Genomic DNA, 26,656 nt, shown 5'->3' on the forward strand with positions numbered 1-26,656 from the left:
ATCTTTGTTTTCCATACAGTCAGAAATTAACATTTTCTGTTCAAGCAGTCCCATGATATGCTGTTGATATTTTAGCATGTGAAATTGACAGTTTAAAGCCCTGATTGCCAAGGTTGCAGTAGTGTAAACCTTCTTACCCCATCTATCCAGCGCCCTGGAATCTCTATCAGAAGGTGTAGGATTTTTAGCAGTAGAAGCCTTAATGCCCTTGGGAACCTGAGAAATGGTTTCAGGATCTGCAACAGGATTTTTGAAAAGGAATTTGTGGGAGTCAGGAACCCTGTAGTACCTGTCTGGCTTACAAGGAGCCGGAGGCAACAATCAGGAGCCATACTAGATTCTGAAAAAACATCAACAATGTCTAGAACAGGAGGTATAGCCACAGGCCTATGCTGAGGCAGAAGAAGAAAATTCCCAAGTCTCTTTTTAGATTCAGAAAAATCCTGACTTTCCCCAGTGGAAATGCTCCCTTAAGGTATGCAAAGTTTCCCCAAAAGAAAAATCCTCAGGGGGAGAAGCAGAAGGAATGGAATCTTCTGCATCAGAGTCCTCATAAGTAGGTATAGACAATTCCTGTTCATTAGAAGAGTCAGAAGAAATAGAATTCTATTGAGAAGATTGATAATCAATGTCTTGCCTAGGCCTCTTAGAAGGGGGGGGGGGTTGGCTACCCCTGATCAGAGTAATTAAATCTTCAGCCATTTTGATCATTTGTTTTTTAGGCATAGGAGCCTGTACATGTGGCCCAGGCGTAGTTTTTTTTAGGCACAGGTCGAGATTTTGGCCTACGTTTTGAAGATGACGTTGGTCTAATATACAAATCTGTAGGCCTGAAAATACCCTCAGAAGCCGGTAATTGCACAGCGGCTCCAGACCCAACCAAGGTAGAGACATTCCCGGATTCCATAACTGAATTTCAGCATCTTGCAGCATGTCGGACTCCGAATGGATCTCAGTAGAGGCCTGCGAAAGCACCTGAGTACCGGCCAACTGGCGACTGGCTTAGGAGAAGCGTCAACACTTTTGGACCTCAACGGCCCGTCTCTGTCTTTTTCTTTGCGTTTTTTAGGTATTCTGATAGTCGGATTGTTAACAGATGACATTTCTGGATAATTAAAGTGAGAGCCAAAATATTTAGAAGCAAAATTGTACCGACGTTTGATAGTGCATTGATTAAAATAAAGCACAAAACTGACAGCAAGGTACGTTGTGGTCAGGGCCTAGGCAAGGAATACAGTACAAATGGAAATCCTTATGAGGTATTTGCTTCCCACAAGTAATGCAATTATTAACTTTTACTGACATCGGAGGGAGCAAGAAAAAGTTTCCCGAACAAGGTACTTAGCTTTTTAGTTGAAGACTTTGGATCCAAAACTCGAAAACGAAAATTTTTTTAGTTGAAGACTTCGGATCTGAAATTCGAAAACGAAATTTTCAGGAGTCGGCCGACCGGCATTTGCAAACTGCTTCGGGCACCGCACGTCAAGAAAGACGGATGTAATGGCGTCGGCTGCATGTTTTATACCCCTGACGACCTGACGTCATGGAAGAAGGGACAGCAACCAATGCAGGACCCAAGACTTTGTTAATCAGGCCGACTGAGGGCAACCTGCCAGCAGATTACAAAAATGTAATGACTGCAACAGTGAAACACGAAGAACATCAGCAAAGTACTTGCTGCATGTGTGGAAGGGAGTTGCATATAGGTCACTGCAAGGTCGTCCCCAACACCAGAAGATCATCTCCACTACAGACTGATAAGACAGACCACTCATGAGGCATCAGAGTGGATCTGCTTAGTCTTTCCGTTAGAATGTTTGTCTTCCCCAGAATGTGCAACGCAATTAGAAAGCAGTCTGATGAGATAGCCCCTTCCCAAAATCTTACGGCCTCTCTGCAAAGGGGATAAGAAAGAGTTCTTCCTTGTTTGTTGATGTACCAGACTACAGACATCTTGTCGGTCTGAATTGCAATAGTCCCCAAAGGGAGAGCATCTTGAAATGCCTACAGAGCTAATAGGACTGCTCTTATTTCCAGGACACTGATATGCAACTTGTTCTCTTAGGGAGAACGACATGCCTTGGACCGTTCTTCCACAGAAATGACCCCCCAGCGTGGAAGCATCCATAGTCACTGTGGCTACTGGGTTTGGTAGAGCAAAGGGTCTGCCTAGATGAAGATGATCTGACTGTATCCACCAGCAAATATGCTGTTTGCAAACTGGGGTGAGTTTTACTGGAAAGGATAGGGGTTGATATAGAATGGACCACTGTACAGCTAGAGTCCACTGTAGAACCCGCATAAAGAAACATGCTAGAGGAAACAGCACTATGGCAGCTGCCATTGATCCTAGTGCTTGAAGTATTAACCTTGTCGGAGGAGATGGGTGGGGTCAAGGATAACCTGAACCTGGCTTCTGACAGTTGTAATACAATGAGGGGGTAGAGATGCTACTTGTGTCGTATCCAAAACTGAACCAATGAATTCCAGGCTCTAAACTGGTGTTAGGTTTGACTTGGCATGATTTATTGTAATATCCAAAGATTTGCAAATCTGGAGCAAATAGTCCTGGTATGCTGAAGCAAATGACTGGAGGGGGCAAAGTGAAGCCAGTTGTCTAGATATGGAAACACCTGGAATGCCTCCAGTCTCAAGTGACCTGCCACTACTGCCATGCATTTGGTAAACACCACTGGGGACTGCGGTGAGTCCAAAGGGCAGAGCTCTGAAATGGTAATGACTGCCTCCCTGCCAAAAGTGTAAATGTATTCTGGATCACCTATCTGTTTTGATAGCATGCATCCTGAAAATCTACAGAGCACATTCATTTGCCCTTGTGAAGAAAGGGTAGGAAGGATTGAACTGTGACCATTCAGATCTTTGCTTTTTTATGTACTGATTCAAACTGCTTAGATCCAAAATGGGTCTGAAGTCCCCGGTTTCCTTTGGGACTAAAAAAAAAGTGTGATTAAGTTCTAAATCCTATTTGTTCTGGCAGGAACTTTTGCCTAGTAGCTTTTGTATTTCTTGAGCTGCTGCTTTCCTTTGACTGCATAGAATGTCGGGATGTTTCTTCATTTTGCAAGATGGACAAAGGAAAAATGGTATGCAACTACCTCTGGATATTATTCGTAGCACCCATGTGTCTTGTGTTATATTTGCCCAGGCATCTGGGTTCAAAGACAATCGACCCCTGACTGCCTCCAGAGTTGGGCAGTTGGGTAGCACTTCAAAAGTGCTGAAAGGGCCTGTTTGAAAAAGAATCTCTGAAGCCCTGATTGTATGGACCTCCTCTGTCTCTAGGGTGATGTCTACCATTAAAATTTCCTCCTCTGTCTCTGGAGGAGGAATTATTCCCATGCGAATGTTGGAAAGGTCACCGAGATTTATGGAACCACATTTTCTTACCGCCTCCGAGTCCTAGAAAAGGTTTGCTGAGGCATAGAAAACTTGATTCCCATGGCAGAGAGAGTTTTTCCATCTTGCTCCCTGCGGGTAACCGTATCTTTTACTGACGGCCCAAACAAGGAAATGCCATTGAAAGGGGCATTAATAAAAGAAGTCTTAAAAGGCTCGGCAACGTTGCACAGCCTCACCCAGGCATGTCTCCTTATGGCAATGCCTTAACCAGCTGCTCGTGAGGCACCTTCAACTGTGTGAGAAATCAAACCTCATCGAAGTGTTTTGAGATAGATAATAGAGTGGGCAGTTGCAAGGATATTCTTTTGAAGTTCTCAGCAGACATGGACTCAAGTACTTGACAGTTCTTTGGTCAAATCTCTCTGAAGCCTAGCAAAGTCTGCCAGATAGCTTAGTGACCTCAGAGCAAAGGTCATTAAGGCAAAAATTCGCTATCCAAATCTGTCCAATGTTCTAGACTACTTGTTTAGCAGACGGACAGAAGAGCTCTGCTCTGCCAGCTCTTTCTTGATGGCTGCTGCTACCACCATATCAAACTGGGACTCCTTTGCTCCAGTGGGGACTGTATGCTGGCGGGTGCTAAAAATCTGTCAGGTCATTTGGGAATGGGCTAGACGGGATCCATCTCCTTCCATATGAAGTGAGAAACCAAATCAATAAGTTTGTCCACCTGGGGTGGGGGGTTAAAGCAAGACATAGATGGGCCAGAACCAAAAGCCTCCAAAAAAAACGTTATGTTTTACCATAACATTCCATCTGTGATGTTGATCCTCGTTCAGTCATTACACATGGGTATCTGTTCCGCCCTCGGAACCGAGCCGGCCATTTTCCAAGCTCGCGTCAGCCACAAACTCTTGAGCTAAACTCTTACCCATAATCCCCCTCTCCCTGTTGCCTCAGATTGAGTTTGCAAGTCAAAAGAAGGTAGAGGCTACCTCTGGTCAACTGACCTATCTGAATCGGAAGGTGAGATCCACTATAAGCCTAAGGAGGGGGATGGAGGGAAGGTCGTAATGACTAAACAAGGATCAACATCACAGATGGAATGTTATGGTAAGACATAACTTCTTTATCTGATGATGTTAATCCTCGTTCATTCCTTACGCATGGGACAAAGTCCCCAACTACCTTATTTCTTGGGAGACCCTCATGGAAGGACGTTCCTGAGCACCATAGAGCCAAATGATGCTCTTCCCCTGGAAGCCAGATCTAATTTGTAATGGCTGATGAAGGTATGTGGTCTAACCCATGTAGCAGCTGCACAAATGTCATGTAAAGAAGCTCTAGCATGGAAAGCAGCTGAGGTTGCTACTGACCGAGCAGAATGAGCCTTGACAGTGATAGTTAACTGAACTTTTAGTTATGTACTTACCATAACTTCGGATGTATGGGATCCATCTCGCTTACATTCATAACAGATGGGTTCGGAGCCGATCCATCGGCTCCGACTCGGCAACTAATACACTAGCACGAAGTCTCTCATTGGCTGGGCTACTCCCTATCCCAGGATGCACTACGCCTGCTTCCCCAGATCTTGTTTGTTCGCTTTCATACATCCATGCAAACACAGAAAAACTAGTAGTCATTATAACCAACTAAAGTTCAAGAAAGATCGCCAAGAAAAAACGGACTACAGCTCCTCTAAATCCGAATGGAAGGGGGAAGGAGGGTGGGTACTTATGAATGTAGGGGAGATGGATCCCATACATCCGAAGTTATGGTAAGTACATAACTAAAAGATGTAATGGGATCCTATCTCGCCTACATTCATAACAGATGGGACAGCGTCCCTAGCACCTACATCCCGGGTGGCTCATTGGAAAACACTCCTGAGAACTGTGGAACCAAAGGAAGCTCTGCCTCGAGAAACCACATCCAATTTGTAATGAGAAATGAAAGTGTGCGGAGAAGTCCAGGTTGCCGCAGCACAAATATCATCTATTGATAACTTGGAGTGAAAAGCTACGGAAGTAGCCATTGCCCTGGTAGAATGAGCCTTGACTGGAAAGGGAAGGTCTTTGTTAGCCTGTGAATAAATAAAAATGATACAATCTTTAATCCATTTAGATATGGAGGTTTTGTTACTGGTTGACCCAATTTGTTCACTGCAAAGGAAACAAACAATTGATTTGATTTCCGCTTGAGCGGTTCTATTCAAATAAAAACGCAGTTGTCTATGTACGTCCAATTGATGCAAAGTATATTCTGCTATTAGAGAATTCTGGAAAAAGACAGGGAGTTCTATAGTTTGTTGAATACAGAAAGAGGAGGCCACTTTTGGTATAAATGCAGGGTTTAATTTCAATGAAACTCTATGCTTGTGAAAAATCAAATAGGGAGGATCAGAACAAAGAGCTTGAAGTTCTGAAACTCGCCTGGCAGACGTTATGGCTACTAAAAAGGCCGTTTTCCAAGACAGAAATTTTAAATCACAGGTAGCAGCTGGTTGGAAAGGACGGGCAGTTAGGGCAGCAAGAACCATATTCAAATCCCAAGGGGGGACAGGATGAGATAAAGGAGGCCTAAGGAGCCAAGCCCCTTTAAGGAAAGCCTTACAAAGTTTGAGAGACATCAATGAAGGTTCAAATGAAGCATGAAAATTAGAGATCGCCGCTAGCTAAACCTTAATGGTAGAAACTGAAGAGCCCGACTGAAAAAGGGAGGCCAGAAAATTCAGAACCTCCGATACTGGTGCAGTGAGAGGATCTATACCCCGTTCTTGAGCCCAGAAGGCAAACCTTTTCCATTTACTGGAATAAAGTTTGATGGTGGAAGGTTTATGAGAAGAAGACAGTATGTGGACCACGTCTGGCGAAAGAGCATTGTCTCGGACTAAGGATGGAAGTGGAGTAACCATGCTGCCAACTTCAGGGACCTGAGAGACGGATGAAGCCGTCCTGACTGATGAGTCAACAGGTCTGGCACCGGATCCAGAAACCATGGACCTTCTATCGCATGCCTCTGTAGAAAAGGAAAACAAACTTGACGAGGCCAGTGCGGGGCAATCAAAATCATCTCGCTCTCCATGTAAATGGCCTTCTGTATCACCCTCGGTAGGAGGGGGAACGGAGGGAAGGCGTAGAGAAGACCGGGGGGCCAAATGCGAGTCAGAGCGTCCCTGGGAATCTGTCCTTGAGAAGGGAACAGTGTGAAGAACTCTCTGCATTTCGCATTGTGAGGGCTGGCAAACGGGTCGCAGCAAGGAAGACCCCATCTGTCGAAGATTTTCGCAGCTATACCCTGGTTGAGGGACCACTCGTGGGGCAAAAGAATGGTCCTGCTTAATCTGTCCGCAATCACATTGGACTTCCCCGGTATGTGCGTTGCCATTAGAAAGCGGTTGGTAGCTACCGCCCAGTGCCAAAGTCTCATGGCTTCTCTGCATAGTGGGTAAGACCTGGTTCCACCTTGCTTGTTTATGTACCACACCACCGACATGTTGTCAGATAGGATAGTAATCGGGCCCTGTGGGAGAGCGTGATGGAGAGCTTGGAGTACCAATAGTACCGCTCTCATCTCCAGGACATTGATATGCAAATGCGTTTCCTGGATCTGCCATGTGCCTTGGACCGACCTGTCCAGGTAATGACCCCTCCACCCTACCTGGGAGGCGTCCGTAGTCACAGTGGCCACGGGACGTTGAGGTATAAAGGGTCCTCCCTGGTCGAGATTTGATTGGAAAAGCCACCAATGCAGATCTCGACGGCAACTTTCCGTGATTATGATTAAGTGGTTCAAGGGAAGTTCCTGATAAGACCATTGAACCGACAGTAGCCATTGTAAAATTCGCATGTGAAGTCTGGCCAAGGGAACTAAAAGTATGGTTGACGCCATCGAGCCCAACAGTTGTAGGATCCGATGGTGCAGGGCTCTTAGTATGGGGAGACAGGATTTGACTTGTTCTTGTAGGTGCTGAATTCTTGCTGCCGCTAAAAGGCGCCAGATTCTTTTTGTGTCTAAGTCTGCGCCTATGAAAGTAATACGCTGAGATGGCTGTAGTACAGATTTTTGCAAATTGAACGTGATCCCTAAGAAACGGCCCAAGGTGAACGTGGCTCTGAGCGCTTGGAGTAGTAGATGCTCGGAGGTGGCAGTAAGGAGCCAGTCGTCTAGATAAGGAAACACCTGGAATCCCAAACTTCTCAGGTGAGCAGTTACCACTGCCAGACACTTGGTGAACACCCTGGGGGCTGTGGTGAGACCAAAGGGCAGTGCTCGGAATTGGAAATGACTGACTCCGAGGCGAAAGCGTAAATGTCTCCTGGACTCTTGAGCTATGGGAATGTGATAGTAAGCGTCCTGGAGATCTATGGAGCACATCCATGCATCTTTTCCAGCAAAGGAAGAATAGATTGAAGAGTGACCATTCGCCATTTGGACTTCTTTACGAAACGATTCAATGAACTGAGGTCCAAAATGGGCCTGAAGTCCCCTGTCTTTTTTGGTACCAAAAATAATCTTGAGTAAGTTCCCGATCCGATCTGGTCGATGGGGACAGGCTGGATGGCTCTTTTTTCTAGCAGCTTTGAAACCTCTAATGCTGCCTGATCCCGCTGACTGGGTGGTACGTCCGGGATTTTCCTTAAAGAAAGGGGGGGTTTGTTGAAGGGGATGATATAACCTCCGGTAATAATGCGAAGCACCCACTGATCGCTCGTTATGGATTCCCACGCTTGTGGGTGCGCCACAAAACGACCCCCGACTGGCTCCGGAGATGCACAGTTGGGCAACAACTCAGGAACGCTGGTTGTATGAAGAACCACGAAAGGAATCGCGGTCTCCAAAGTTACGGGGGCCTCTGCCACCTCTGGGGCGGCGTCTTCCAAAATTCCCCCCCCCTGCCTCTGGAGGGGGAATCACTGGGTGGAGTAGGGAAAGACTTCTGAGATTTTCTAAACCACATTTTCCCTCCTCTCCGAGCCTTGGGGTAAGGCCTAGAAGGAGCGGAAAATCGGGCCCCAACGGCAGTCAAAGTCTTGCCCTCCTGCTCGCACCGAGTTAGTGTGTCCTTCACCTTGGGTCCAAACAAAGATGACCCATCAAAGGGGGCGTCGGCGAAGGAAGACTTGAAGGCCTCCAAGCGAACACAAGCGTAACCAGGCTTGTCTCCTGAGGGCAACGCCTGTTCCTGCTCTACTCGCCTTCGGCCGCATATGAAATGAGCCTCATGGACGAGTTAACAATAGAAAGGAGGGTAGTCATCTGTGCGCCAACAGTCGGGCCAGCGCCTCAGGTAGGTTACCAACAAGAGAGTCATTTAGCTCTTTGAGAAGATCCCTTTGGAGCCTCGTAAATGACATAAGTAGTTCAGCGACCGTAAGGCAAAGGCCGCTGAAGACAGGGTACGCTTGCATACCTATCCATGCTCCTAGAATCCTTATTAGGAGGATGAACAGACGTCAAGCCTCTGCCACGTCCTGCTGTGTGGCAGAAGCCACCACCAAAGCATCTACAGGCACACCCTTTGTGAGAAACTCCTTCTGGGGCTGACAAAATTTATTGGGCCTCGAGGCACCGGTTCCACAGAATCAGGGTGTTCCCACGCCTTCGAGAAACCAAATCAAGGAGTTCATCAAGGGCGGAGACACCCAGGAGGCGGAAGGCTGGGCCCCAAAGGCCTTGAGGAAGACTGACTCCTCAGCTGAAGGGGTTTTGGCTTGCCAGTCACCTCTCTGTCTCAGAATCTCCAAGATGTCTGAGAAGGAGATATCATCCGAAGATGATTTGGGAGACCCTTCTGCGTCATCGAGGTCAGTATCCGATGTAACAGACTCATCTTGGGAGTCTACGTGCTTCCTCTTACACAATTTCTTCCTTGGGGGTTCATCCGAAGCAGATTCGGACGGACCACCCGGAAGAAGGGAACCGCCGATGGGGGTATCCTCAGGCCCTGGGGCCCCGCTGCCGGGGGGCTGCAACACAACAGAGGCACCAGTCTCCAAATCTAGGGACGGTGAGGTAGAATCTTGCTGAACCGGCAAAGACATGGCTAGCGCGCTCCTCATGACCTCAAAGGCCGGACCTCCAGAATCCAAGGAGGTCACTGGTCTAGAGGCCATGATGGCACCAGGAATTCCAGCAGCCGATGCTCCAAGAGGAAGACTAGGTACCGAAGCACCCAAAACCAAAGTGTTCCCTTCGGCTCCGGCTGAAGAGGTCGCAGTGCCAAACCCTGAACCGGAGGACAGGGTAGGAAGCACAGTCGAAACCGAGAGGCCTGTAAGGAGTCTCTGCTCCGACCGTACGGCTCCACTTTGCTCCACCACCACCGGCTCCAACGGCTCCGAAGAGGTTGGAGGAGGAATCAAATGTGTTGGAGGAGGGATCGGCTCCGAAGCAAACTGTGCTGGAGCCGAGACCAATTTAGTAAACACTGGAGATTGGAACAGCCTCTGTAAAACCCTATCCAGGTCCGAATCTGAAAGTCTCGATGATTTAGAGGAGGTAGACAATCGAGAAGACTTTCCTCTCGCCCGAGAGAAGGGGACCGGCTCCGAAACGGCTCCAATGCTATCGGCGCCGATTCCACCACAGCATGGACCACCATCGGCACCGAAGGAGCCTTCTTCGGAGCCGAGGGGGAAGAGTCTGAGCTGCACACTTCCACCTGTTCCGAAGCCACTGGAACCGATGGAGGTGATTCACCTCTCGATACTCTAACTTGCGGCTCCGAAGGCAATGGAGCCGAGGTAGGAGGTATCGAGGCAGACCTCGCCTCGGCCCCAAGTCAGTGGAGCCGAGGAAGAAGAGGTCAATTTTGTCTTTTTAGAAGTCGGCTCCGACGGACTTGTCGGAGCCGACGCACTTTTCTTTTGGAAGCAACAGGTGCATGTAAGGCTTCCTCAAAGAAGGTTTGATAAGCCCTTTCAATATTAATTTGTTCTTGCGTTCTTGAAGAACTCTAGCGGAGAACGCATGACAGACGCTACAAGTCTCTTGCAGATGTTTCGGCCCCAAACAATAAACACAGACTGAATGACTGTCTGTAATAGACATTTTATAATTGCACCGAGTGCATTTTTTAAAACCTGACTTTTGTTCCTTAGACATGATACAGGCCACAACAAGTAAAACTCTATGGAAATCTTACTCTACCACAACAAGTATAGCACTATACACAAATTGCGCCAACTGAAAAGCGCGAGACACACTGGCGCGAGTATTGGTGAAAGTTTACCTCACAATAATTAGAAACAAGTTAAACGGCCCAAAGCCCTCTAATTTAAACGGGCTTTGCCCGAAAAACAACTAACCAAAAGTTAATTAAACCTAATAGCACTCAAAGGTAGGGCAAAGGCCCTCTAACTTAAACGGTCCTTGCCCGACTGATTAAAATAAATTTTTTTGAAAACACTCAAGCACTCAAAGAAAAAATAAGAAATAGCAAGAAATAGCTGTTAAAACAGCTGTTTGATTAATATAGACAAAAATTCCCTAGGTCAAGGACCAATAAGGTAAAAAGAACCACTTAGCTCCAGCCAAGTCGAGACCACGTCCAGCTTGTTAAGCGGCAAACGAGATCTGGGGAAGCAGGCGTAGTGCATCCTGGGATAGGGAGTAGCCCAGCCAATGAGAGACTTCGTGCTAGTGTATTAGTTGCCGAGTCGGAGCCGATGGATCGGCTCCGAACCCATCTGTTATGAATGTAGGCGAGATAGGATCCCATTACATCATTATGTTTGCTGTAAATAAAGGTTATGCAGTCTTTCAACCACTTAGCCAACGTGACCTTGGAAACAGCACATCCTAATCTAGGTACAGAAAAAGCCAAAAAAAGCTGATCTGACTTGCGAGAAGCTTTAGTTCTGTCCAAGTAAAAACAAAGTTGTCTGTGAATGTCTAGGGTATGTAGGCAATACTCTCCTGTGTTTGAATGATCGGGAAAGAAAAATGGCAATTCAATGGTTTGGTTAATGGACATGTCAGAAATCACTTTGGGCGAAAAGGTAGGATTAGTTCTCAATGACACTTGTCCTTATGAAAGGGAAGATATGGCTTCTTGATGCACAAGGCTTGAAGTTCGGAGATGCGTCTGGCAGAAGTATGGCAACTAAGAATAAAGTCTTCCAGGACAAGTATTTGAAGTCGCAAGAAGAAGCTGGTTCGAAGGGTGACGTTGTCAAATCTTGTAAGACTAAAGCCAAATCACATGGTTGAGTGGGTTCTCTAAAGGGAGGTTTTAGATGAAAAACTCCTTTTATGAAGGTCCTGCATAATTTGTGAGACATGAGAGAAGAATCCTGGACCACAATGTGGAAATTATAAATGGCGGCCAAGTGAACTCTGATCTTGGAAGCAGAAAGACCAGACTGGAATAAATCGGACAGATATTTTAGCACTACGGGTATTGGTGCTGAGAAAGGATCTATCTGTTTTTCTTTTAGCCAGATAGTAAACCTCTTCCACTTGCTGAGGTATGTTTTTCTGGTAAACGGCTTATGAGATGCAATGAGGATGTCACGTACAGGTAAGGATAGACCATTTTGCCTGGCAATTACTGGAAGTGGAGGAGCCAAGCTGGGAGCTTTAGGCTGTTTAGGTTAGGGTGAATCAGGTTCTGCGGATGGGATATCAAGTCTGGGATTGGATCGAGAGTCCACGGTTGATCTAGCAAGTCAGGCCACAGGAAGGGGAACCAAATCTGACGAGTCCAAAATGGTGCTATGAGGATTAATTTGCTCTTCAACCGGCGGGCTTTCTTCAGGACCTGGGGAATGAGGGGAAGAGGAGGAAATGCATAAAGCAGACCAGAGGGCCAATCATGGACTAGAGCATCCCTGGGTGACTGTCCCCGTGGGGGAATCAGGGCGAAAAAATTGCTGCATTTGTAGTTGGTTGGGGAAGCAAAGAGGTCGCAGCAAGGAAGACCCCAGCGGATGAAAATCTCCATCTCTATCAATGGATTCAGGGACCACTTGTGAGTTTGAAGAATGCACCTGCTGAGTCTGTCTGCTATCAAGTTGGAACTCCCGGGAATGTGCGTTGCTAGAAGAAACTGGTTGGTAGCCATCGCCCATTGCCATAATCTCATGGCCTCTTGGCAAAGGGGATAAAACTTTGTTCCACCTTGCTTGTTGATGTACCAGACCACCGCCATGTTGTCTGATTGAATCACAATGGTCACAGATGGCAACAGGGAATGAAATGCTTGCAACGCCAGAAGCACAGCCCTCAACTCCAGAACATTTATATGCAGATGGGCCTCCATTTCGGACCACGTACCTTGGACAATCTTTCCCTGAAATAGCCCCCCCACCCAATCGGGGAGGCGTCCGTGGTCACTGTGGCCATGGGCTGTTGGGGGGAGAAGGTACAGGACCACTGAAGCGGATTCCGAGACAACCACCAATTTAAGTCCTGCTTGCACCTGTGAGTTATCCGAATATCGGCTGAAAGAGGGAGCTGAAAAAGGTACCACTGAGTGAGTAGTAACCATTATAGAAGCCTCATGTGACACCTGGCCAGGGGAACAATTGTAAAGAAGGCTGCCATGAAACCCAACAGCTGTAGAACTGAGTGAGCTGAGGATTTCGCCTTTGAGAGGACTGGAATCAATTGTTACCTCAATCTTTGAATTCTGTGCTCCGGAATGGATGCTCTGCAGTTCTTTGTGTTCAAGAGGACCCCTATGAACTGTGAATTGAGACGGGGTGAGATTGGATTTTTGCCAATTTATAGTTATGCCTAGCCTTTTTGCGGTGTGAAGAGAGAAAGCCAGGGCTTTTTCTAATAGATGACTGGTGGAGGCAGTGATGAGCCAGTCGTCTAAGTATGAAAAAACCTGGAATCCCTGTAGTCGTAAGAACGCTGTGATGACTGCCATACACTTTGTGAACACTCTGGGGGCTGTAGAGCCTCTGAAGGGCAGTACTCGGAACTGATAATAACTGGTTCCCACACGGAAGCGAAGGAATCTCCTTGACTGTTTGTCCAGTTTTATGTGGTAGTACACGTCTTGAAGATCTATAGAGCACATCCAACAGTCTTTTTCCAAAAGTGGGAGGATAGACTGTATAGTGATCATCCGGAATTTCTGTACCTTTACGAATTTGTTTAACACACTGAGATCCAAAATTGGTTTCCAGTCCCCAGTCTTTTCTGGCACCAAAAATAGTCTTGAGTAGAATCCGGATCCTATCTGGTCTTGTGGGACTGTTTGGATGACTCTTTGGCTTAGCAGCTTTGCAATCTCTAATGCTACCTGTACCCTTTGACTGGGTGGCACATCGGGTAATTTCCTTAAGGTGGCGGGATAAAGATCGAACGGGATATGGTAACCTCTGGTAATCTTTTGTACCCAAGAATCGGTGGTAATGGTTAGCCAGGCAGAAGGGTACAAAGAGAAACGACCCCCAACCACTTCTAGAGGAAAGCAGTTGGGCCGGTCCTCAGGAGCGCTGGTAGGGTTGGCCAGTGAAAGAATCCCTGGAACCCTGGTTACGCGGACCTCTTTTGCCTCGAAAGGGGTGTCTTCTCTGAGAATTTCTCCCTCTGCCTCTAGGGGAAAAATCGGCCTGTGTGTCACGAAAGGAGCCCTGAGATATTTTGTGCCATATCTTCCCACTCTTTTGGTTTCTGGAGAAAGCCTGTTGAAGGGAAGAATAATGGACACCCACGGCAGAAAGGGTCTTACCATCCTGTTCACATCTAGCCAGTGTGCTTTTAACTTTGGGACCAAACAACAAAGAGGCTTCAACTGGAGCGCTGATAAAGGAAGCCTTGAAGGGTTCCGCGAAATCACACAAGCGCATCCAGGCAAGTCGTCTCAGAACAACGCCTGCACCTGCTGCTTTAGCTGCTCCTTCTGATGCGTGAGAAATGAGACACATGGAGGAGTTAGAAATAGATTCAATGGTGGCTAATTGCGAGGCCACTTTGTCACGGACCTCATCAGACAAAGCACCAGCCAAAGTTTCAGAGTGCTCAGAGATCAAATCTCTTTGAAGTCCGGTAAAATGTGCCATATAGTTCAGAGCCCTGATTGCAAAGGTCCCTGATGCAAAGGTACGCTTCCCAGTTTTGTCCAGAGCCTAAGACTCTCTGTTGGGCAGATGAACAGTCTGGCTTTCTTCGTCCACCAGGTCCTTTTTAGTTGCGGCCACCACCACCAAGGCATCTACTGGAAGACCTTTGGACCAATGGGGGTCACTCTCAGGAGGGGACAAAATTTTATCTGGCCTCTGGGGAATGGCCTCAACTGTGTCAGGAGCCTTCCATGCACATTGCACGACGAGCCGGACCAGTTCGTCAGGAGGTGGAGTAACCCAGGAGGTAGGGGGCTGGGCACGAAAGGCCTATAGGATTACAGTCTCTTCAGAGGTTGGGTCAGAGGGCTACCAATCACCTCTCTGTTTCAGGATTTCTAGGACATCTCCGAAGGATACCTCAGAGGGAGACCTAGAGGACCCTTCCCCATCATCCAAGTCTGTGTCTTCGGTGAGGGACTCTCAGTGGAGTCCATGCGTTTCCTCTTACACAAAGACTTTCGATGAACTTCCTCAGAGGGAGGAACTGGGGAAGACAGCTCAATAGGGGCCTCCTGTGGGGGTAAATCCTGAAGCTCTCATGCCCGGTGCTCTTGTGTAAAAAGCGGAGGCACATAGTATAGAAACGTCAGCCGACGCAATAGACTTCTCTCGACTCAGGTCCCTGGACAGCTGTGGAAAGCCGAAGGAGGGACGCCACAGTTAGCGTCCTGGGTAGTGGCAAGAGAATCCTGCCACAAAGGTAACTGAAGCTCCTTAGTGAGATCCAAAAGGGGAACCACAGGTGAAGACTGCTATAGTAAGGGGCTTTCAAGACAGTGACGGGGGCTCTGATGAAGAATGGTCACCTCCCGAGGAAGTACAGATCCTGGGAGGAAGAATACCTCTAGACAGAAGCAATTGATCCACAAGATGCTGCACATCGTGTTCAGAGAGGCTTCTAGTGGATCTCACAGACATAGCTGAAGGAGAATCAGGTCTATCCAAAGTCGGAACAAATTTGGTGCCCACAACGGTGGGAGTTTGTATCGCAAAAAGAGGAGCTGGCATGAACTGAACAGTAGTGTGCCCCGAGGGGAACCATCGGTGCCGAAGGTAATGTCTGCACCAAGGTCTGTACCGAAGTGGCAACTGGCGGTGTCGAGAGAGTCTGCAACAAAAAGGGAATGGTCGGTGCAGAGCGAGTAGTCGGCGCCGAATCTATGATCTGAACAGAGAGGGAGATTGGCGTCGACACCTGACAAAAACTGCATGGACTGTACTGTCGGTGTCAATGAAGGAGTCTGATCAGAGGAGCCCCTCGGTTCCGATGCTGTATGAGGCCCACTACTTGGTGCCGAAAAAGTAGATGGCGCCGATGGACTCGGAACCGAATGACTAGGCTCCGAAATCATCTGTGCCGAAGAGGCCAAATCCGTAGTGGAAAGCTTAGGTTTTTTTAGGTCTCTGTTCCATAGGGCCTCCAGCCGGAGAAGATGGAAGAGAATTAGATTTTTTATAATCATCACTCCTTTTCTTGTGGGATCTTGGAGGGGATGAGACCTCCATCCCAGAAACAGCCTCTGAAAAGGAAGATTTAAGTAGTCCTTTTAAAATCAACTTCTTTCTTTCAATGACAGTCTTATTAATGAATTTCTTACAAATCCTGCAAGGCGGGTCAACTGTTAAATGAGGCACACTCAAACAATAAACACAAAGAATGTGCATCAGAGACAGGCAATTTATGGCCACATTCCACACATCCTTTAAAACCTCGATGCCTTTTTTATCTGTCATAGTAAAGAAAGGGAAAGAAGGGTTACCAAAAAGTAATTACCCGAAGGTAAGACCCAGAAAGATTTACCAATGATGGTAAAGGGAAAGAAATACCTCGTCGGTAAGAGAAAAAAAAAAAAAAACAAAATAAGAGCACAAGGAGTAGTCGCTAGGTGTGATATAGTAAGAGATAACTAAATAACTATTTTTTTTTCCTCAAAAGTTTAGTCAAATTTTGAAAAGATCAAAAATGTGTACTTAGCTCAAGAGAAGTAGCCTGACACGACCTAACTGCGACGCGACAAACGAAATCTGGGGTAACAGAGAGAGGGGGATTGTGGGTAAGAGTTTAAGCTCGGAGTTTGTGGCTGACATGAGCTTGGAAAATGGCCGGCTTGGTTCCGAGGTCGGAACTGATACCCATGCTTAAGGAATAAACGAGGATTAACATCATCAGATATACCAGTTCTTCTGATGAGGGATTTTGGGAAGATCTTTTTATTTCATGATCTCTACAATATCTCCAAAGGAGATGTCACCTGGTGGTGACTTAGGGAATCTCTCTCCTTCCTCAAAATCAGTATCCTCCATGGCAGACTCCATGGTGGAGTCAATGCACCTCCTTTTGCATATTCTCTTCTGGTGCACCTCCTCCGTGGGGTGTTCAGGTGGGTCTACTTCAAAACATTGAAATCTCATAATGTTGAATTTCATAACATTGAGACCATAACATCAAAAATTCAAAACACTGAAAACCCAAAACAATGAAACTTCATAACATTGAAACTACATTGCACATGTAAATAAGATCCCCTCCACCTATAACACCTAACAAACGCACTTTCTGCAATGTTTTTGGTGTATGGTGATCGCGATACACCCAGGTTAGGAAATACATTTTTTTCCACTGTAGTGTAATCTTGGAGTTGGTATATTTAATTTATGGGGGGGGGGGGGGGGGGGGCTTATCTTCCTGCAAAAACATAGTAGAAAATGTGTTTGTTAGTTAGGTGATGTTATTCACATGTGCGTTGCAGTCTTTAATGTTATGAAGCACACTTTTAATGTTCTGAATTTTCATTGTATGGGGTTTTTCAGTGTTTCGGGATTCTGATGTTTCGGTTTCAATATTTTGAATTTCAACGTTAGGAAATTTAAATGTTTTGAAGTAGAACCATTCAGAAGAGAGGGGAAGTTCCTCCATTGGAATGGTCTGGAGACTTTCTGGAACTGGCTGTTCTGTGGAATAGGCCTGATAGACTCAGAACACGGATCCGATGAGAGAAAACGGGTAGGATCTGAAACGTGAGAAGACAGTTCTCTTTGGACAGAAAAAGCCATTTATACCACCTTGAAAGCTGACAGACCCCGGAAGGTTTCAACCTGCCTTCTTGGAGCCAAAACTCCCAAAGATAAATATAAGGCCACCCTCGGATCCATGCCTTGGGGGTGGAACTGGATCTGAACTGTCCAGGGCTGATGCGCCGAGGGGATGGGACAGAGCCAATAAAAAAGGAGCTGAACCTATCCCCTTGGATCAGACTCCGACACTTCGGCTCTGAGACCCAATCTGATCCACAAGTATCGGAGCAGAGCCAGTCTAGAGAATAGTCAAGAGTGGAGGAAGAAGCCTTCCCTGGACCAGACACTGGACCTTTTGGAGATTTTGGATCCTGGGACTCTGAAACCACTGGATGGATCAGAGAAGGAGATAAGATGGTCTTTGAAGTGACAGGAATAATTCATGGATCCGATAGGGGTTGAAGCTGGTAACATCCCCATTTGAATCTAAGCTCTGAAAACTTTCACACCATCCTATCCACATCTGCTTCCAACAAGCTTCTGGAGGACCTACAGGAAGAAGTGGATGAGGGCCTTGAATGCTTCTTTAGAGTCTGAAGTAATTGAGAAAGGGTGGGAGAAATTGGTTTGACGTTAAACTCTGGAGTGGTACTTCTATAAAGAAGTACCTAGTTTCAGATCCAATGACCTAGGAACCGAATGTCAAGTTATCTTCGAATCCAACAGTGTCAGATCTGAAATTTTTCTAGATTTGGAGGGTGGCTCTGATAAAGACCTGGGGGACTGTGGGTTGTGGTGTGTGTGTGTGTGTGTGTGTGTGTGTGTGTGTTTCTTGTGCTCCATAGGAGCAGATTTACTAGTCTTTCGGGGGGGGGGGGGGGGGGGTTGAACCCATGAAGAAGACGTAGAAGCCCCCGTAAAATAAGCATATTGCGTCTGAAGGGAAGACTGAATACCAATGATGGTAAACTGAAAAAATGCCCTATAGAGAAAAAGGGTAATCAGAAATAGAAACAATGATAATACAGAGTAGAGGAAAAGAAAAAAAAAAAAAAAGGAAAATCCTAATGACTAGCAAGAACCAAGAGGGAGGATAATAAACTACCTAAATAGAATTTTAAGGGAAAACTTATGAAGTAGAATAACTCACAAAATATCTGTATTAGAACTCAAAAGTGGAACCTGTGCCTGTTTGCAATGGTGGCAAATGAGATATGAGGCTTTGGGGATGCAAATAGTGCATTACGGGTAGAGGAAGGAGCTCGAGAGCTGGATCCTAAGTCTGGAATATGCAGCCATACTTTGAGGAAGAATGAAAAAGACACCAGATTGTGTGAGTAAAGCAACTACAGAAAAAAAACTGAGGTTTGAAATGAAACACAGCAAATGCTCAAAACAGCTGGGACACTTTTAAAGTATTTATGTAGGTGGCTTCAGCTACTTGAGTACCCCCATACCTCTAGTACTTATTAGATACCAACTCTAAAGTCACTAACTCGGAAAAGAGAAAATACTGCAAGACACCATGACCTCAGACTTGCTGTATATACCTCCTACTTGCACTCACACTATTATAAGGACCTCAATTACGGTCATCAGAATTTCCACAGACATCCAGTCAGGCAGCCATAAAGACAAAGGCTTCCCATCAGCATTTTCATTGTGATTTCAGCAAGACTTCTGACAGTACCATACAGAAAGTCTGAGAATAAATTAGGAAGCCCTGACGCAGCTCACAGGATGGCAGCATTGGTAAGATAGGGATGTATGTCTGTTCAAAGGAAAGACTGTTTAGCAGGGGTTATTCCTTTTCATTGTTTTAAAAAGTGAAACTGCTGAAAACCTAATAAAAAAGTATGTCTTTTGGTTGACAGGATATAAAACATGGCTAGTACACATGAAGGTGAAGAATGGAAAGGGACTTGATAAGAGAAATGGTCTAAACACGACACCTCAAATTTAGTAACAATATGGAATTATACACCTAAAACAAAATGATTTAGAAGAAAAAAAAAAGACTTGATAAAATATGATAACTTGTGTTCAATAAAAATATAAACAAGAATTTGTAAACCAAGAAACCTGCCAAAAGAACACACAAATGGAAAGGAGGCAGTAGCAACAATTAATGCCGGATGGAACTTACATATAGCAACATCAAACTACCTGAAGGTAAGCTAGCAGCCTAAGCATTTGGGGGGCCCAGTTGAAGCATTTTTGAGGGGCCTGTCATCTGGTCCCCTATCGCTTCATCTCTTTCTCCACTTGCTGACTTCTTGAACTTAAAGACTATTTCAGATTATGCATCAGTAATGTATACTGTTGCTATATATTAAAGTAAAACATGTTTATTAGCTTATATTTTGCCATTAAACATGTTAACATAGACGTAAACTAATGTATTACCCCTGATCAAACATCTCCTGTAATTCCTCTCTCAGGGTCTGTGTAACTCACTCATACATCCTGACTGATTTTTTTTTTTTTTTTTTTTTTTTTACACATACAACACTGCCAAGCTTACATTTATACAGATGAAAATAAACCATATCTACATGATCTCAGCTGCAAACATTATACATTACAAACGATCTCGACACAAATGTAGCTGCAAACATTATACATCACTTATAACATATCCAGTCATTGTCAAACATTACATAGCTCATTCAAATCCTGCCTTCTTTTAAACCTTGTTCCTTCCTCTGCATGTATTGATCCCACATTTCCCATTTTTTCCTGTGTAATTTGCTCCTACCCTTTTCTAAAGATCCCAAATTCCAGTTTTCTCTCGGTTACTATCTTTGCTACGTCCAGTAAAGTTTGCTTAGTCGCCGATTTCCATTTTCTAGTAACTGCTTTTTTGACAGCCATCATAATTAGACTCAACAAGGCCTTACTATATCTGGGCGATTCTGATTCTGTATCACAGCTCAAAAAATCATTTCCTTAGTTCCACCAATTTGCTCGCCCAGCATCTCCAGCAGAGTAGTCTGGAGGAAGTCTGTCAACTCATTACAGTCCCAGAACATGTGCCCCTAGGTACCTCTTTCTTCCCCACACCTCCAACATTTGCTGTCTACCTGAGGAAAAATTCTTTGGCATCGACTTGGGGTATAAAAATATCTATGTAAACAGTTCCAAACAAAGATCCTTAATCTTCTAGACTTTGTTGCATATTTAGGAGACATACCTATACCCCCCCACTGTATCTTTGTGAATTGCTTATCTAATCTCTTACCAATCTTTTTTAACTTCCTCTGATTGATACTGACCGAATTCGCATGTCTCATTTACGTTACTAACCATCCTAACTTGTACTTCTTTGCATGCTTGCTCTTACATTACCCACTGTTGCGTTGAAATTAACTTTATTACTACTTTGGTTGTCTTCTACTTTTTTTTTGCTGTTTAACAGCTTCAGCAAAGTGGATCTTTTTTTTCTATCCACCTCTGCCTCCCATCACTCAAGTAAATACACCTCATGTTTCACTTTTCTGGGATTTTTATCATCTGTGACTGCAATAAGCATTTCTTTGCCATACTGCTGAAATGTCCTTGTGATTAGAAATTACCACTCATCACAGTATCTGCATTTTTTATCCTTACTAGTGTTTGTGCTCTTGCTGTGAGATGGACTATGCCACAATTATTTTTTATAACTTTATCAGCCGCAGTGATGCAGCGGTAGCATTGTCGCCTCCCAGCAAGAGGTTCTCCCATTCGATTCCCGGCTGGAGTGCCTTCTGTATGGAGTCTGCATGTCCTCCCCGCGGTTGTGTGGCGTTCGAAAGACATGCGTGAATGGGCGTGCCTTCATTGAAGGTTGGGCGTCGAGCTGGCATCTCAGCACCATAAAAATCTACTGCCAATTATTAGCGGACGGGAGTTCCACTGTGGTGACTCCTAACCGGGAAAAGCAGAAAAAAGAACAACATCTTTTGTAACTTTATTCCTCAACAAGCATCCATAAACCCCATATCAACAAGAGAAGCAAAAGAAAACAGTACCTCTCTGTTAGTTTTCAAAGTAAGCCCAGTCATACAGTAACTGGAGTGGTACACAAAAGCAGATGGTTAATGCAATCAGTTTTCAGTTGGAAACCCTGTTGAGCACTCAGGAACAGCAACCGACTACAATGAGCCATACAAGAGGCATGAAACCGCAAATACTGGACATGTAACTACTACAGTGTCAAGACTACCAGTAGGAAAATGACATGCATGCTCTAGTGTCTCTTAGGTAAATCTCTTGGTCATGTAAGGCCTAATGACTCTGTCAAAGCCCAATGCGGGGCACCCTGAGGAAGCACAGCCTTACTGGGCCAAATCAATCCAACTGGCCTAAGGCAAGTATATAATGCTAACATATCTAGAAAGAGACCAGCTGAAAAGTTATTTTTCCAATGCAAAGACAGCTGGGAAGACCTGTCTACTCGGTGTGCTGTATAATTCTGGATACTTAATTTTTCATTACAGAATGGAGAACACCAAGCAACACACAGAACAAAATGTTACATGGTATTTAAAAGAAGCCAGATAAAGAAATGCAGAAAGGCCATAATATGCAGTCACAAAGAAAGAAAATAAGGAAGAGATGGAAAAAAAAGTTGACTGCCTCAAAAGAAATCACACAAGAAGGACCTTAAAAAATAATCTGAAGATGAAAGTTGAAAAGTTAAAGGAAGTCAAGGAAATATTTTTCAATGAAAAGGAAGTAGATGGGTAGCATTCCCAAAGAACTGTAGCATCAGAAAGAGTAACAATTCAAGATGACACGGGACAGATACAGTGCAATTACAGTTGGAAAGAAAATGGAACATCTGTAGTTCTGCAACACAAGCCAATGCTCCAAGACTAAAGAATGGCAGACTGAACAGAACTCTAAGTGTAGCACCCATAGATAAAGCTGTGGATAAGCCAGTACAACTCATTCCTGGGCAGTGTAAGCTAAAAGTCCACATAGTTAGTGGCAAAACACAGTGCTGGGAAAAAAGGCACACCGCAGATGACATGACTAATGCTGGTGCAGGTTTGGCAGTCAAGGAGAACCAACTATGGCCAAGGCACAAGTTAAAGGAAGGGAATGTTCCTTGGGTGCAATAGGCAAAGAGCATAGTGGTTAAATGCAACTTAAGCACTAAACCATCTGGCTAAAGAATGGTCTTTGTTCTTACACTATTTTATATTTTACTGCTGTCATGACGGCTCTTTGTACTTCTAATAGGAAGATGTAGAAACCCACCTTTGCTGAAATGCTTCCGACACATGCAATATTCTGTAAGCTTCAGCAAAAGTCTCCATTTTTTAACTTCACCAAGTGGATACTTGGCGTGTTTCATGCTTACAGCAATATATTACGTAAAGCTCTGGCAACTTCAGAAGTGACATTTTAATTCAGGCTCCATACAGTAAAAGCACATAATATGCAGATCTTTTCCCAAGCTTTCACAAGCACAGGCAAGCTCTGTGGGTTTATTACAGGAAGATGACATCTACAATGATGTAGGTCATCTAAGAAATTATTTTATAATGCAACAAAAATAATGCACATATTCATGTACAAATTCAGTTCTACACTGGTAGTCCAAATTAAATGCAAGAAAAACGGACTGGCATACAACTTTATGCACATGGTAGTGAAACAACATGTTTCTCAGAATCTGATATATGGATCCTACTGTGAATTGCTAAAATTCTCAAACTGTAGCTGCTGAAAGTCTCGTGATTTGTGGCACTCCACGGGTTATGCTGTTTACTGGTCAGCTGAAGGTTATGATTAGGACTTAACTTCTGACTGATGAAGCTTTATTTAGTCAGGACAAAACCTACCCAAGAATCTCCCTGCGCTTTAAAAATCTTTTTATATCCTTGGCCAACTGAAAGTTGACACTTCAAGGCTTCTGAAACTATAACACAGTATGTATTCAAATAAAGTCAAATATTGCTAAAATTCACAGTATCTGCTAAGAGAGCCCGTTATCCCTGAGCAGCATTCTTCCCACTTCTCTTCAACAATATTGCAGAATGCCATCTTAATAGTTACAACATGACTGAAAAAGGCAGAAACGTTTTAAGGTCTCAATCCTACATCATCTCCTTTCAAGATAGTGTGATATTCAATGATAACACCTTCAATGTTACTTCCCAACCTACTGATAATGTGAAAAAAATCTGCATAGGAACTGCACCCAAGTTTATCCCAAAACACATCTTTTTGAATCAGTTAGATAAGTGTTTAATGTTATGGCTAATTTTAAAACATGCTTGAAGATGCAAGGTTTGATAGTGTACGTCAATTTTTGTTTTATATAAGGCTGTTTTGCTTCCACATGTCCTCAGTAAGACAAAAAGCAAAAAGAAACAAGCTTTCAACAACTTGATCAATACCTGTTGTAAATCTAAGACCCGCGGCTGTACCCAAGTCATGTGCACTCGACAGTCGACTTCATCAATACTTCCTTTGATTAGTCCAACAGATAATGCCTTCATTACCAGCAGCTCTACCTGAATCCATTTCAGGACATAAAAAAAGGTTAGTCAATATATTTCTCTTACCCTACTTAAAGATCATACAAGCACAAATCTTTCAATGTTCTGAAAAATTGCTTACTGCTAAATAATCTTGTCAGCTGATAAACTGATAAATTCTGCATTACTTAAACTTCAGCAAAGCATTAATTACATTTACTATATATGTTAGAACAATCTGACTGGGCAAAGTTCTCTATCCAACAGGTAAATGTCAAATGACTAAAAACAGCTCCTCAATTGGAAACCTAAATTACAGAAATAAGACAGAATGACAGCAAATGAAAATCTTATGGTGGAATTCTTGCTAGATAAAAATTAATGCTCCCCTCACATTTTGAAAGAACACTATTTAATGAAATAAGGAAACTACAAAGCAAATAGCATCACTAAATCTTGGACATACAGCAGGCTATAAAAATGTGAAGCTTTCTCCCAAATTTCTTTGTCTTCTATGCACTTGTTGAAGGCATTTTTTTTTAACAATAAACATCCTAGCCCCTGGCCTTTCACAGGAAATGATTCAAACAAAACCGCAAATCCATAACACTGATTAAATTCCTTTTAAGCAAATGCATGGAGTGGGAAACCGAGGGGAAAAGCCTTTCATTTTCTTAGTAGTATTACACATGCTGGCAGTGTAAATAAAATAATCAAATACACACTGAACACCTTCAGTAGTCATTCCCTTCCTTACTCTGCTAAATAAAAAGGACAGGAACACATGGGACTGCCAAATGGGGGGGATGGGAAAGCATGAAGTAATGTTGGAAATATAACCACTGGTTTTGGCTTGGGTTGTCTTGTTAACAAAAGGAAAAAACAATGCATAGATGATACAACCAGATGCCAATGCAGAATATAATGGCACCATTCAACAGGATTGCCAACTTAACGTACAAAAGATGGTCTAATTATGATGGCAATAAAATAAGAAGTTATGTACTCACCATAACATTCCATGTGTTGTCCATCTCACCTTCATTTTTAGCTGGTTGGGTTTGAATCCAAACATCGGATCCGATTCGGCCTAGTACAAAAGCTCGAGGTCTTCCACTAGCTCATGGCTAAACCCTATCCCATCATGCATTGGAAGAGCTCCCCAGATCTTGTTTGCAGATATAACTATGACACTAAATAAAAATCACTGACTACCTCAGAGTAATCAAGAGGGTCAGAGAACAATAACAGCCAATTGCATCGGCTCGGTCTTCCAGGAGCCAAGGGCTGGGGGAAGGAGGGTGGGATGTAAGAATGAAGTTGAGATGGACAACACACATTGAACGTTATGGGAGTACGTAACTTCTTAATGTGATGTTGTCATATCTCGCCTTCATTCTTAGCTGGTTGGGACATTCTTGGCTCATGGGAGAATATTCTTTAGAACAGTGGACCCAAAGGAGGCCCTGTTCCTGTAGGCCAAATCGACTTTGTAATGAGTGATAAAGGTATATGGCCTTGCATATGTTGCTGCAGCACAAATGGTTTCAATAGGTATTCTTGCAGAAGAGGTAGTCATGGCTCTTGTAGAATGACCTTTTACTTTATGGGGAAGTTTTGTTTTGAGATTTGTTAGCAAAGGTAATACAATCGAATAGCCATTTCGAGTGTGTGACTTCAGACACAGGAGCGCCTTTTTTTTTGTCCAGTTGGTGCAACATATATTCTGTCTTATTCTCATAGTTGGGGGGGGGGGTAATTCTATGGATTGGTTTAAATTATATTCTGAACATACTTTGGGTAGAAAGGATGTGTTTGTAGGTAGGGATACTCTGTCTTTGTGGAAAAGCATGTGGGGGGGCTTTACTGACTATGCTTGCATCTCTGAAACTCTACTAGCAGTAAGGCAGCTCTCCCAATTGAAACGAACTAGCCTTGAGGAGTTAAAGGAAGAGAATAGAAAGGAAAGCCCTCCAACTAAAACCAGGCTTGTCGGGAAATGGCCAACAGCAGTGAAAGGTCAGGAAGAAACCAGTGAGAACACACACAATATACGTTATCAAAACAAATAAACACAGTTAGATATTTCTAACAATTTCTGTCAAATATGAAGAAAAAATCTACTTAGCCAAAGCCAGTAGGAAGAGCACCCGATCTTATTTAGCGGAAAACGAGATATGGGGAGCTCTCCTAATGCATGATGGGATAGGGTTTTAGTCACAAGCTAGTGGAAGACCTCAAGATTTTTGTATTAGGCAGAATTAAATCCGATGTTCGGATCCAAACTCAACCAGCTAATAATTAAGGCGAGATAGGACAACATCACATTAAACAGCTTTCTTGTTTAAAAAACACAAATACTTTAACCTGGTCTAAGAGGTTTGCTCCTGATAAACAATGGTGTCTGCACCACTGTAAATTAACTCTTTATGGAATAACATTCCTGCCAGATAAGCTCAAATACTGAGCAGGCTTAACCAAATGAGAGACAATAGTCTGTTTAAAAACAGATTATTGCCTAAAAAAAGAAGTTATGTTTTTACCATAATGTTCTATCTATGTTGTCCATCTTCATTTCCATTGACATGTGGGTATTGGCTCTGATCCTTGGAACTGACGGACCACTTTTTTAGCTTCAGCTTCCTGACTTGAGCTCCTCCTCCCTACCCACAATGCTCTTCTCCCCGGAATAGCTCAGATTGAGTTTGCCAAGCATAACACAAA

General features: G+C 44.2%; 1 protein-coding gene across 1 annotated transcript in view; it reads right to left on the reverse strand.

The window, feature by feature from the left end:
- PSMD13 (proteasome 26S subunit, non-ATPase 13) overlaps positions 1–26,656 on the reverse strand; it is an 890,326-nt gene that overhangs the window by 28,641 nt on the left and 835,029 nt on the right. The window contains exon 12 of the mRNA XM_044082827.1: positions 23,852–23,968. Within this exon, the coding sequence (XP_043938762.1) occupies positions 23,852–23,968 (117 nt within the window). The remainder of the gene's footprint in view (positions 1–23,851; positions 23,969–26,656) is intronic.

Source organism: Protopterus annectens, chromosome 9.part0 (assembly GCF_019279795.1).
Source record: "Protopterus annectens isolate FY-2018-M chromosome 9.part0, PAN1.0, whole genome shotgun sequence".
NCBI classification, from domain to species: Eukaryota; Metazoa; Chordata; order Ceratodontiformes; family Protopteridae; genus Protopterus; species Protopterus annectens.